The following is a 13,547-nucleotide window of genomic DNA, read 5'->3' as shown; positions in this document are numbered from 1 at the left end:
CCTCAGCAACAGGTGCCATGCTGGGGATCAGGACGGATTAGGGGAAGGGGCATTCCAGGGAGACAACCACCCCTGCTTCCCCCTCCTCACTATCCAGCAATGTCCCGGCAGTCCCACAGCAACCACGTCTAGCAGCTTGTTTCAGATCCACTGGTATCGCTGGGCTGATCTGGCCCCCTGGAAGGGCAGTCTAGGGCTGGCACAGACCTACCTTGCAGTGTGTGGTGCTGACGGGAAGTCCAATGTTGGAGGCAATCACCACAGTGAAGGCAGAGGCCAGCTCAATAGTGAAGCCACTGTGGGGGCAACAGGAAGACAATGTCACAGGAGCTCTTTGTGTGGCCTTGCCGACACCCCGTGGCTGCAGAAGGCTTGCCAGAACATTCTGTAAGCTGGTTATGGACTGCTGCCTGAGCCAGATGACCATTAGAACAAGACACTGGTGCTCACAGTAGGGCATTGGGCTGTGCAGCTGACATCCAATGACCTTGTTTTCCTAGCATGTTTTCAACCTGAAGTGTGGAACTAGGTCAGAAATTCCTGCTGTGCGGGAAGACGATAAATTGCTCGCTCCTAAAAGGGGAATGGGAAAAAACTAGGTTCTCATCTTGAAAGTGTGAACTTATTATAAAAGAGGAATCTTCAGATGACCAATTTTTTCAATTCACTCTCCTAAAACAATCTTTTGCTAAAATGGATTTTAAGAATGGGGACCTGAAAATTAAAAACAAAAGGAAACAGAACCCCTAAATATGTTTTAAAAAGAAACAGAGGGGAAAATTTTTCCTAAACCAATAGTTCTAAATTTCAGTTGTACTCTGTAAGCTGAGATTTGTTATTTAACCTTCAACACATCCAAAGGCTACAGAGCAGAATGACTAAGTGTGATGTTTCAGACCCCATGAGGACAGCAGAGGTACATGCCCCCAAATCCCAGAGGATGACAGAGAGATCTCAGGGCTTGAAAATTTGGGGAACAGGCAGATGCCATGTTTTGGGATTTGTTTCCCAAAGGCTTGGTCCCTAGTGGTGCTATTGAGAGGTGATATTAGGGGGTGTCTGGCTCACTAGGGCATACCCTTGAGGGGTGTAGGACCTGGCTTTTCTGATGCTTGCTTTTGCCTTCGGCTATGAGGTGAGCTGCTGCTGTTGTTGCCGTCTTCCTTTGTGACACAGGCTCCCACCAGGATGTGCACTTTCCTATCCACCTGTATTAAGTGTGAGTCGCAGTGAACCTTTTCTGTTTACACGCTGCTTATCTCGGGTGTTTTCTATTGGCAACAGAAAGCCAAGTATCACAGAAGGGACTGGGTCCTAGAGTAGAAGAGTGGGTGTGGTTAGAGAGTTCTGGAGAAAGCCAGGCCTCAGGCTCCAGTTTGAACCTGTGTTTTGCACTTGCTCTCCAGACCCCACACTGCATTTGAACAACTGGGTGGATCGGGAACTATAGCGGTCTCCTTGTTTTCCCCGTAGCTGGCAGAGTGGGGTATGGTGAGGAAGGGCTGACTGGTGGGGAGTGAGGTAGTAGGGAATCCCTCTGCCCTTTCTCACTGTGACTTCAAGAAACATGGTAGGGAATGGCACTATAGGAGGTGTGGCTTTCTTAGAATAGGTGTGGCCTTGTTAGAGGAAGTGTGTCACTGTGAAGGTGGGCTTTGAGGTCTCCTGTGCTCAAGCTACTTCCAGTGTCACAGTCCACTTCCTGTTGCCTTTTCATCAAGATATAGCCAGTACCATGTCTGCCTGTATGCCACCATGTTCTGCACCATGATGATAATGGATTAAACCTCTGAAACTGTTAACCGCCACCCCAATTAAATGTTTTCCTTTATAAGAGTGGCCGTGGCCATGGTGTCTCTTCACAGCAGTAGAGATGGCTAAGACAGGAAAGCCCTGATATGTTGACTGAACTTCTTCAGTGAGCCCCATCTGGAAGTCTTGTCTCTGTGGACCCATGCTATGCCTCACCTGGATGGTGTGATTGGAGTGAGGTCCTTCCCCATGGTCTGGATCACTCTTCTCCCCCAAACCCAGAGACCGGTGCAGATTCCAACTCCTCCGTAAAACAGCAGCCAGACTGGGGTGGCAGCTTCTTGCATAACTCCACCTTGTTCATATATCAGCCACAAAGCCACAAGGGGACCAATTGCATTGCTAGTTAAAAAAAAAGTTGTGGGGGAGGTTAATTGTACAAAGGCATGCTATTACACACACCAAATAGTGATGTCCTAGTTTTGAAAATTAGCTAAATCTTATTGAATTTGTAGCTTACTCATAGAATCTAGGGTGATAAAATGACATTTATTGATATAAACAGCATACCAGAAAATGTGTTGTGTTAACCATTTTAGGTAGAGTTAAGCAGAGTAAGTATAATTACATGGTTGTGGAAAGGCACTGAAAAAAATCCTGTGACATAAATGCAGCAACCAAGTTTCTTTTTTTAAATTATTATTATTTTGGCTTTTTGAGATAGGGTTTCTTTGTGTAGCCTTAGCTGTCCTGAACCAGGCTGGCCATGAGCTCATAGAGCCACCTGCCTCTACCTCCTGAGTTCTGGGATTAAAGGCATGTGCCACCATTGCCTGCTGTCAACCCAATTCCTTTTCTCTTTCCTTTTCCTCAAATGCACTCTCATCAATGTCACAAAATGCTTTGTTGTTGTTGCATTAATATGGTATTGCTAGCATTTCTGGGACAGTGACAGTGACAAGTAATGGGTGGGGACCACATGCCCCTGGGCCATATGATCTCTAATGGAGGCACTGTCTTGCCTATCTCATAGGAGATGAAAGCAAAGCAACAGGTTTGTTACTGTAACTGCAGAATGTTATATAGAATGGATCCCCACATTACGGGTGCAAGGTTCACTGAACTTCAGCCATATCCCAAAGAGGTTATGTATACAACATCTCTCGGCAATATGCCAATCCTGTTACTCAAACTTGCACATAGGTGGGAGGTATACAATAGCAGGTACTCAATCTTTCATTTTGAAAGCATCTTTAAAACAGAAAAGATTTAAGAGGATGGATGCAATCCAGTGACTGCTAAATATCCATGAAGAGCCAGCTTCTGCTAAGTTCTCACTGCCTGGCTTGACATGCCTTCCTGCTGTCTTCCATCTCTCTGTGTGAAACTACAGGACTCTGGGTATCCACACAACTTCTTTCCCTCCCTCCCTCTCTCCCTCCCTTCCTCCCTCCCTCCCTTCCCAGAATTTCTACCCAGCTCCCCTGCCTCTGGGGCACAGGCCCTCCTCTGTACCCAGCCTGACCTTTCCTGAACTCAGACATACTCAGCTGGCTGCTCACTTGGCTGTCACTTGGATGTTACAGGTATCTTCAGGTTTATGTTTAATCTGAACTCTAACTGCTTCGCCACAAACCAACCCTTTCTGGGTCGTACTTCCCATCATGGCAACTCGTTCTCAGGTTTGTTAGAGCCAAAACTGTTGGACTAGGCCTCCTTCCTTCTTGCCTATGTGTAATTTAGCAATTCTCAAGCTGTGGGACTCTTACATGCCTAAGACCACTGCATATCTCATATTTGCATTATGATTCGTATCAGTAGCAAAATTAGTGTTATGAAGTAACAATGAAAAATTTATGTTTGGGGGGGGTCACCACAACATGAGGAACTATATTAAAGGGTTGTAGCATTATCAATTCTATTGGTCCCACATTCAAAATAACATGTGCAGACCAGACTGTACCATCTCTCTGCTCCACGCCCTGCTGTTTCTTCTCGGATCATTGGTAGTAATACCCTAACTACTTTCTCATCCCCTCACCACAGTCACAGGCTAAGCCACAGGGACCCTGTTTGCATAATACGTTAGCCTGTCAGCTCTTCTAGTGGCTTCCTTCTTCCAAAAATGTATTTCCTTAAAAATCTTAAAGAATTTAAGTGTATTTTTTTTCTTGATATGCATCCCTGTGCACCCTGTGCATATAATGCCCATGTAAACCAGGAGAGGGCACTGGATCCCCTGCAACTGGAATTAAGGATAGCTGTGAGCCACCATGTGGGCAGTGAGAATTGAATGCAGGTCCTCTGCAGGAGCCACAATCGCTCCTGGCTGCTTTGTCCAGGCTAGTCCTGAATTCCTGGGGTCAAGCGACCATCCTACAGCCTGCAGTCTGATCAGCTGCCACTAGCCTGCCTAGCAGAACGTAATTCCTTTACATTCCTACATGACCATACAATGATTTGATTCACAGCCTCCACTTTCCCCTGCCCAAGGTCTCCTGCTCTAGGCAAGCTCCACTTCATGCTTTGCGTCTCCTGTTTGCTCTTCCTGCAAAGGTCAAGTGGCCCCGTTCCCTCTCCTGGTTTTAGACCCTGCTCAGTGAGCCTCCCCATGCAGCTAGCCGATTTACCACTGCGGCCCCCTTTGCCCCAGTGCTTTTGTATCTCAGCACGCAGTAGACCCTTACTGTGTATTTGTTGAATGAAGGATACTCACCTCACATCATTGCCACCATGAGCAAAGGACCCAAAGCAGGCTGTGAGGACTTGCAGAAAGTGGAAGAGCAGGTGGACCTCTGCCGTGTCCTTCTCCTCCTTCTCTTCCTCCGTGGGGTCGTCGTGAGGCTGGTCGGGATCCACTAGTTCGGAGGCCAGCCTCATTTCTACGCCCCCCTCTTCAGCCTCGATTTCTGCCTCGGCAACAGCATTGCAGTAGCTGGAGTAGCTGTCGTAGCGAAGCCTTTTCTTGGAATAGGACACGGTGTCACCCACCAGCTTCTCGCTGTCCTCGGGGGCGGAGGAGGCGTCTGTGGCTCTGAAGGAGGTATGCACTGGCATGCCACAGATGGCCGCAGTGTAGCACGTGTAGCTGTTGTTCCGCCGAAGCAGCCTGTAGTTGTTTTCCTGAGAGGGCTTCTCCTCGGAGCCTTTGTCTACGTGGATTTTGTGCAGTAAGTCTTTGTAGAGCCCCGAGTCTTTGTGTACAGTATGGTAAACATGCCCGTCATTCCTCATGTGACCTTCAAAGCCGAAGGTGCCGTTTGAGATGGGTGACTTTGCAGAGCCATGAGTCATGGAAAGTGCCCGTCCTAAAAATAATTTAGGAGATGCTTATTTAGGGTGGGTGGGGGTATGGCAGAGTGGAAAACCACATGCTTAGCATGCACAAGGCTCCGGGTTGGATCCCTGACCATCAAAACAGTACAACATGAAATTTGGGGACACTTTTGTCCCCATGCTTAGCCTGGCTGGTTACCTCCAAGAGTCTTCCCTTATTGTACCCAAGCTTTCCCAGTTAGCCTTACCATAGGCTGTCCGGGGATGGTTCCCTGTGGATGTGCCTTCTGAGGGCCCCACAGCCTCTCCAGCCGGGCTGGTGAGGGGCACAGCGCTGTCATCGCTGGCTTTGGCACCAGGGAGCTCCTTGAAGGGGGACTCCACCTCCTGGGCCTTGTTGAGGCTTTCGTCAGAGGTTCGTGACAGAGCACTCTCCTTTTCTAATTTGCCTAGAAAAAGAAGTGAATACAGATTTTGGAAATGCATTTTTTCTTTTAAAAAATATTAAAAACTAATAAAATTAATATGAACTTATCTCTTTACACTTCAGTATTTACCCCGAAACAAAAATGAAATATAAAATAGAAACTTACATCAATGATCTTAGAATCTACACACAGTAAGCTGCCTTTGTGGGTGTGTAGTCTTAGAAATCACACACAGTAAACTGCCTTTGCGTATGTGCATGATTCTTCTGCTTTTCCAAAGAAGCTGCCACTACATGGGATGTTAAGTCCCCATTCACTCCTCCACCCGGCTCTACCTGAGACAACCACTTGTCTTATCTTCCACCCTGCAGGTTTACATTTTTCAGAAAGTCTTCTAGATGAACTCACAAGTAACTATGATTGAAGGCTTTTACTCAGCACACTGCCTTTGCCCCAGGAGTGACTGGCAGGCATTTCCTGGTGGGTAGTCTGTGTGGGGAGGGTTTCCCTTCTGGGCAGCAGTGATAAACACCCATGAGCAGAGTTTTGTGTGATTTTAGCTTTTGATTTCTCTGGGGAAATAATGCGTAGGAGTGGTTCAAAGAATGTTGATGGCCGTGTAATCTAAGAACTGCCCAGCTGTCTCTTGTGCCACTTTGTATTGCCAACTAAGGTTCCAGCTGGTGCGTTTTATTTTATTTTATTTTTTCCTTCTCCCAGTCGGCATGGCCATGTGTTAAAAAGTCGTTCAGTGGCGTGAAGTGATATCTCATTTTGTGTCCCTTGGTTGTTAGTGATCCTGAACCTTGCATGGGTTCATTTACCAGTTGCATCTCTATTCTGGTGAAGTGTGTTCAAATATTTTGCTCTATCTGTAGAGATGGCTCAGAGGTTAAAAGTGAGTACTGCTCTTGCAAAGTCCTAACACCTCCTCTGGGTGGCTCACAAACAGCCTCTAACTTGAGCTACAGGGGTATCTGACACCAGGGCCTTTATGGGCTTCTGAGCTCACAAGCTCACACTCCCACACAGAGATGTACATACATACAATTTTGAAAATAATGTAAATAAAATAAATTAAAAATATATTGCTCATGTTTTGGCTGACATATTTCAATGACACAAAGTTTCCCTTAATGGTGCTTTCAGAGAGCAAGAGTTTTCAAGTTTCATGAGTTTTCAAGTTTCATGTTGTACAATTTGTAAATTTCTTCTACAAATCATGTTTGGTGTCACAGACAAAGCTCTTACCCCCAAAAGTCTTTATTATTTTTACATTTAAATTAGTGTACATTTTGAGTTAACTTTAAAATGAGGCATAACATTTATAGTAAGAGTCGGCTTTTGCTTTGGTGCAGGGACATTCAATTATTGCCAAGTGGTGGTGGCTCACACCTTTAATCCCAGCACTCAAGGGGCGGAGGTAGGCAGATCTCTGAGGTCAAGGCCAGCCTGGTGTATCTCGAGAAAACCAAAATCAAACAAAAGGATGTTTTCTCCACTGAACCACCAGTTTTGAAATATAGTAGCCATAATTTGTGTGGTCTATTTTTGTCTGCTCAGTTAATTGGCATGTCTGTTCTTACAACACCTTGCTGCCTTGAAGTATTACAAGAAAACTTGAAGCAGGAAGTCTCAATCTTCCAACTTCAAAACTGTTTTGGCTATTTTAGTTTCTTTAGGTTTCTGTATAGATTTATGAACAGTTGAAGTCTAGACCTATATTATGCTGTTTTTTTTATTAAGTTTGTTATAGTATACAAATTACCCAACACTGGCTGCACCAAGTCTCCCAGTTCACAAGCGTTTCTCAGTGCTCTTTTAAAGCAGATTTCCACACTGAGACATGATTATAAGACCCGCTCTGGAGCCAATCCCCCATGAATCTATAAGAATTCGAGTGATTTTACTTGGGCTCATCGGTCTTTTAGTCAAGCTTGCCACAAGGTGCTATCTTTTATGGTAACTGTTCGCATTTTCCCAAAGACAAAATCTTTTTTACCAAACTGACAGAACCTGGCTGTATTTGTTCACTTAGAGTGATGCTTAGAAACAAATAATGATGAGCATGTGGGTCACAAATTATCAAGGAACTATGTGAGCTGGAAACAGGAGTGGAGAGCCAGAGGCCCAAGTGTACATCCCAGCACAGTTCTGGGAATGGCCACCTCCAAGTCCTTTATTTTTAAGGGAGTCTCAGGAATCAAGGGCAGGTTTGTAATTGGGAAGAATAGAAAAATGCTTACCTGCTATTTTCCTCCTCATCCACGGACACACGAATAGCCACACAAAGAAGGCGAACAGCAGAGCAACGCCAAAGGAAATGAGTGCTATGGCCCATATGGGAAGCGACAGACCCAGCACTGGGGAACAAAGGGAACGCAGCGTTAGTACATGTAATTTATCTTCTCTTCCTCTGCCCGGATTTTGCTCTAAGGAAATGAAATCAAACTAAACACATTGCACATCTTGGGGGCAGACAGCAGGACTGTTTAAGACATATTATGGCCTTGAGCATTTGTGCTTGTTTGGAAATGATTAAAATGCTACTGCTTGGGCTGGAGAGATGGCTCAGAGGTTAAGAGCACTGGCTGCCCTTCCATAGGTCCTGAGTTCAATTCCCAGCAACCATATATGATGGCTCACAACCATCCATAATGAGATCTGGTGCCCTCTTCTGGCCTGTAAGGATACATGCAGACAGAATACTATATACATAATAAATAAATAAATCTTTAAAAAGCTACCACTTTGGCATGGTCTGCTTGCCCTGCTTGAGTTCCTGTCCTGACTTTCTCCAATGATGAGCAATATAGTGGAATATAGTGGAAGTGTAAGCCAAATAAACCCCTTCCTCCCCAGTTTGCTTTTTGGTCACAGTGTTTCATTACAGCAATAGAAACCCTGAGACAGGAAGGTTGTAAGACAACTGATGTGGGTGCAGGGAATTGAACTCAGGTCCTCTGGAAGAGCAGCACAGTTCTTAACCTCTGAGCCCTCTCTCTACCCCCTTCCCGAGCACTATTTATTTCCAATGGTAAGGATTTTTAGAGCAACCAATGCATGCATTGTTATGGAGATGTAGTAAACTAGTCACAGCAGACAGGCACAGGGGACAGCCATACAGGGTTAGAACAAGTTCTAGAGAGATAATAGCCAATGTTTTTCCCCCAAGCTGGCTGCATTGTTCGCTTACTTATGCTCAGAAAAGCAGTTGTGTTGTTCACCTGGTCACAAGCTTCCAAGAAAGTGTGTGAACCAGAAGTAGTAGTGGCAAGCCAGAGGCCTGGGCATGTATTCCAGCAGGGTTCCATTTCATTTATATATATGTATAATACAGAGTATAATTATATATGTTACTGGCCTTAATATAATAAAACGCATATATATAAAATAACTTAAAATATATCATTATGAATGTTATTTGTGTAAATCGGAAAGCACTCTGATAAGTTTTACTGATGTTGCCCTGTTTATACAAACAAATGAGCACAAAGTTAGTCAAAAGTATTGTGTTTTTATAACGGTGAGAGGTTACAGAATGAGTAACCTGCACAGGAGGTCAGGATGAATGTTCATAAATATTAAAAACAAAATACAGACCACCCTGGCTTGCTTATGGTTAGCAGGTGGCTGCTGGGGTTTAGACATTTAGATGGATCCACTTGCAAGGTCCAGGGACAAACCCTCCTCAGGCTGTGTTGTGATAACTAGCAGCCCAGCCTAGGTCCTCGATCCCAGAGCAGCTCAATAAACCATGCAAGGTAAGTCTGTCACTGGGCTATGAGTACACACGAGACCCTGTCTCAAGAAAAGGAAAAACACAAAAAACAAGGATCACACTTGAACCAATGTAAACACAAAGCAAAGTATTTCTTCTAAATTCAACACTTTGGGCTGCTTCACATAGGACAAACTTTCTGAGAAAATACTTTGCATTGAACTGTCTTCCTGGTGAGGCTCTCAGATCGTTTCAAATAATTACAACTTCAGGGGGCAACCAGGCGCCACGGCTGTTTCCCACTGTGGATGGATAAAGTAGGGCACAGCTTGAATGGCTTGTGCTCACTCAGCCAAAAGTGGCTGCCAGGAACCAGCAACGCGAGCCTGGGGCTTGTTTTCAGCTCACACCACTAAATGGTTTTTCATCTCACACTCCTTTCATTTTCTAAACAACAAAGATATGATAAACGGTGGTTTAGTGCTAACCTCAAACGTTTTGGTTCTATTCCAAACCCCCCAAAGAAATGACTGTTTAATAATTTCCTTGTCATTATTTTGTTTTGCATCTCATTTTTTACATATGATAATCATTACCAGAATCTACAAAATAGATTAAAAAGACTTGTAAGGCTTTAGCCCAGACCAGTCTACTTCTACCCCTGCTTATTCCCCCCACAAGCTTCCTTGTCACTGACTCAATGCAGGTTCCACATTTGGTTTTAATTTTGCACGTGATATGTGCTTTTAAAAATAATATTATCATGACCACATTGAACTGTATGATGTACCAATATGCAATGTTATCACCCTTTCCACTGAGCACACTTTCTGGGGAAAGGGGTGGATTATTTGTTGTATACCATTCTAGGTGTTTTCTAGGTATGTGTAGAGTGTCACTAAGAGTTGGAAGGAGGAGGTAAGGGAGAGAATACAGGGAGGGACAACTAACACAAGGGCCTTTGGAGGGGCCATGTGGGAACCTACTACAGTAGAGGCTTCTTCAAACATATACATGTGTGAAAGAAGTCCAAACGGAGTCACCAAGTAATGGAGAAGACAAAGACCCAACTGGACATCTCTCTTTCATGTAAAACCCCAAGTGCCAAGAATGGGTTACATCTAATTGAGCTGTTGGCTAAAGGGGCCTCATCGAAACATCCCAGAACTCAGGCTGTTGCCAAGGCTATTAGTTACACAAACTAATGGTGAGGCCCTGTTGCTGAAAACAACACCTACATATCCCATTGAACGCAAAGAAGGCGAGCTGGTGTCTAACTAATGCACATGGTACTGGAGAGTGCTCAGCACACCTACCAGAGCAGAAATATAAACACCAACCCAGATACTTGCGATCTACAATGATGCAGTTGTGGCACAGAAGTTATGTGGGTAACCAACTACTCTCTGATTGGATTTAAAGCCTCATAAGATGCGTACCATGCAAGATACTGCTCAGGTATCCAAGAACCTGAGACTAGATAGCCCAAAGAGAAAATCGAATACTATTGTTTTTGCTAAAGGAACACAGCAATAAAGCGATTTCAAATGATGTTCTGCTATACCCACAGGTCAATGCCTCCCTCAGCCACCATTAGAGAAGTTTTCTCCTACATTAGATGGGAACTAATACAGAAACCCACAACTGGACAATGTGCACAGACAGAGAGACCTTGGAGCACTCAATCCTAAATGGTACCTCTCCATTAAACTTCTCATTGGATGGATGACACCATGGGACCTAGCATCCTCCAGACACAACAGGACAGCCACATCTATACACTCACAGAGACAGTGCATGCACAGAGCCTGCACAGGTTCAAGCCAGATGGGGCTCCAGCACTGAGAGTGGGAAGTGGACATGAACTCCCATCCCTGAGAAGCCCTCTGCAATTGACAGCTGCTGGCAAGAGAAAAATTAGTTTTCTTCAATGTGGTCTCACTGGGTACACAAATCACATTTAAGGCAGGCTCCATACCCAGCAGTAGATGTCCAACTCAAAATAAACGCGATGTTTTTTTGTAATTTTGGGAGCTCAATTTTTTTTTTTTTTAATTTTGGGGGTCTCCCTGCTTTATTTGGGCATTTCTGTCTTGCTGGTATTTTGCTTGTATAATATGATTTCCTATTTTGTGTGTGTATATCTGTTTCTAGTGCTTTTTTTTTTTTTTTGTTTTATTGTGGTTTGTTTGTTTGCCGAGAGAGAGAGAGAGAGAGAGAGAGAGAGAGAGAGAGAGAGAGAGAGCGAGCTTGGAGTTGGGTGGAGAAGTGGGGAAGATTCGGGAACAGACGAGGGAAGGGAAATGATTATCAGAATCTACTGTCTACAAACAATTTTCAATTTAGAAAAAAAAAATAGTTCATTCTAGCTGGAAGTAGAGACCACATCTTTAATTCTAGCATTCAAGAGGCAGAGGCAGATGGATCTCTGTGCATTGGAGGCCAACCTGGTATACACAGTGAGATCCAGGCCAGCCTATACTTAAGAGCCTGTCTCAGAAAAAAAAAAAAAAAAGGTGTTCATTTAACAGAACCATAATTATACTACATATTCCACTCTGTGCTTTCACCTGTCATTTAACAATGTACTGTGGACACTGTAACACGGTAATACACATGTGTACACACACATGCTCACACAGGTTTACCTGTTCTTTGTTATTCTTCCTCAAATGGTAAACGAACGCTATTAGGTTTTGTTTTATTTTAGACCAACATTTTAAAGCATTAGAAGAACCATGTATGTAAAAAGAATGCTGGGAAACTCAGGAAAATGAGTCATGCTTTTGAAATAAATATGGTACTTCTTAAATATGCTCTATAGTTAGAATTTTAAAAATATAGCAGCAGCTTTCTCAGACCAGGCTGCATCTGTAAATATATAAAGAACTTTGTTTTGAATCTAGCCCTCGATGGGGACTGGTGATGTCTCACCTCGGGGCTAGCTGGTCACTGCAGTTTCTGCTTCTCCATAGCTTGGATGCTGCAGACAGCCCTGGAACCCAGAGGTGTTGGAAGAGGACACTACCTCCTTACAAAGGCTGTGGGGGTCTGACCGTTTCCAGTGAGCTTGAATAAGAAGCAGCTAAAACTGGGAAGAGATGGAGAAAAAGGGGGAGGAGAAAAGGCAGAGAAGGAAAAGGAAATGCAGAGGGAGAAGAGAGAGGATGGGGAGGAGAACGAAACAAAGATGAAGGAGGACGTGGGGGGAGAGAAAAGGATGCTGAGTAGGAGGTTGCTGTGGCAGCCATGCCTCAAGAACAGGTTTTCCCTAGAAGAGCCAGGAACCAGGCTGGGTTGGGTCTGAGGATTCATTCACTGCTAGAAAAGAGACAGCAGGACCAGGGACATGGCTCAGGGGTGGGGATGTGCATGCAGCCTGAGACCCATATTGGAACCCACACCAAATAAATAAAAGCAGGATACAGTGACAGGCATCTGTAATCCCTTCGTGCTATGGCAGAGAGGGGGTGCAGACAGGACAACTTCCAGAAGCTCCCAGGCCAGCTGGCCTGCCCAGCAACAGCAGAAACAAGAGAGGCCTTGGAAGGCAACGCCTGAAAACCATCCTCTGATCTCCACATGTATGCGGTGCCTTGTGTATCCCTTGCACATGCACTTTCCACAAAGGGAGTGGAGATTGCTAGCCAGAACTTGAGCACTCATCACGTGAGAACCATGATAAAGTAGTACGGGTTATGGCAAAAGGGGTTGTTAGTCAGGTGTGACTCACACCTGTGGTCCCAGCTACCCAGGAGGATAATTTAATCTCAGAAATTCTGTAACAGCCTGGGTCACACAGAAAGACCCTGTCTCAAAGATAAGCAGAAAAGTACCTGGCGTTACGGACCCTGAACTGTCATGTGAGGCATCTGTGGGAACACAGGCTACAGAGCACTAGGCCCAGAGGTAGATCAGACGATCACAGACTTGATGCTACCACACGGGATGCAGATGCAGCTGGCCTTTGTCTCTTACTCTGACTTGGAAATGGTTCATCACTGTGCTACATTCTTCTTCTGCTGTCTAGTCTTGCTAAGTTTTAGTTTTTCCAAATGTCAGGAGACAACTGTGATTTTACCATAAAGCTTTGATTTTTCTTACATTGCCTGTCTTTTTGGCATCGTTTCTTGTTCTTTTATTTATCTTTTTACTGTGTATTTATTGCATATTTGCTAAGGGAACCATCTTCCTGGTAGACTGGATTACTCTGGGGAGATGAAGATACATGGTGATGAGACACTGAGGGAGATATGAATGTTTCACTGGTTTGTTGTAAGAAATAATGACTTAAGTCCATGGAGCTAATCTTTAGATTGATCTACCATAACCAATGCTACTTTGACGATGGGAAATAAACCCTCAGTATG

At 44.5% G+C, this 13,547-nt stretch overlaps 1 protein-coding gene across 2 annotated transcripts in view; it reads right to left on the bottom strand.

Moving 5' to 3' along the window:
- The window catches only part of Slc20a2 (solute carrier family 20 member 2), a 93,196-nt gene that overhangs the window by 2,922 nt on the left and 76,727 nt on the right, over nt 1–13,547 (bottom strand). For both annotated transcript variants that reach the window (XM_051182093.1, XM_051182094.1), the window contains exons 6-10: nt 7,703–7,819; nt 5,277–5,477; nt 4,469–5,060; nt 1,969–2,154; nt 212–296 (exon numbers count right to left, since the gene is read on the bottom strand). In XM_051182093.1, the coding sequence (XP_051038050.1) occupies nt 212–296; nt 1,969–2,154; nt 4,469–5,060; nt 5,277–5,477; nt 7,703–7,819 (1,181 nt within the window). The remainder of the gene's footprint in view (nt 1–211; nt 297–1,968; nt 2,155–4,468; nt 5,061–5,276; nt 5,478–7,702; nt 7,820–13,547) is intronic.

Source organism: Phodopus roborovskii, unplaced genomic scaffold, assembly GCF_943737965.1.
Source record: "Phodopus roborovskii unplaced genomic scaffold, PHOROB, whole genome shotgun sequence".
Classification (NCBI taxonomy): domain Eukaryota; kingdom Metazoa; phylum Chordata; class Mammalia; order Rodentia; family Cricetidae; genus Phodopus; species Phodopus roborovskii.
The sequence above is the reverse complement of the archived record's forward strand: the minus strand, read 5'-3'. Positions and strand labels throughout refer to the sequence as shown.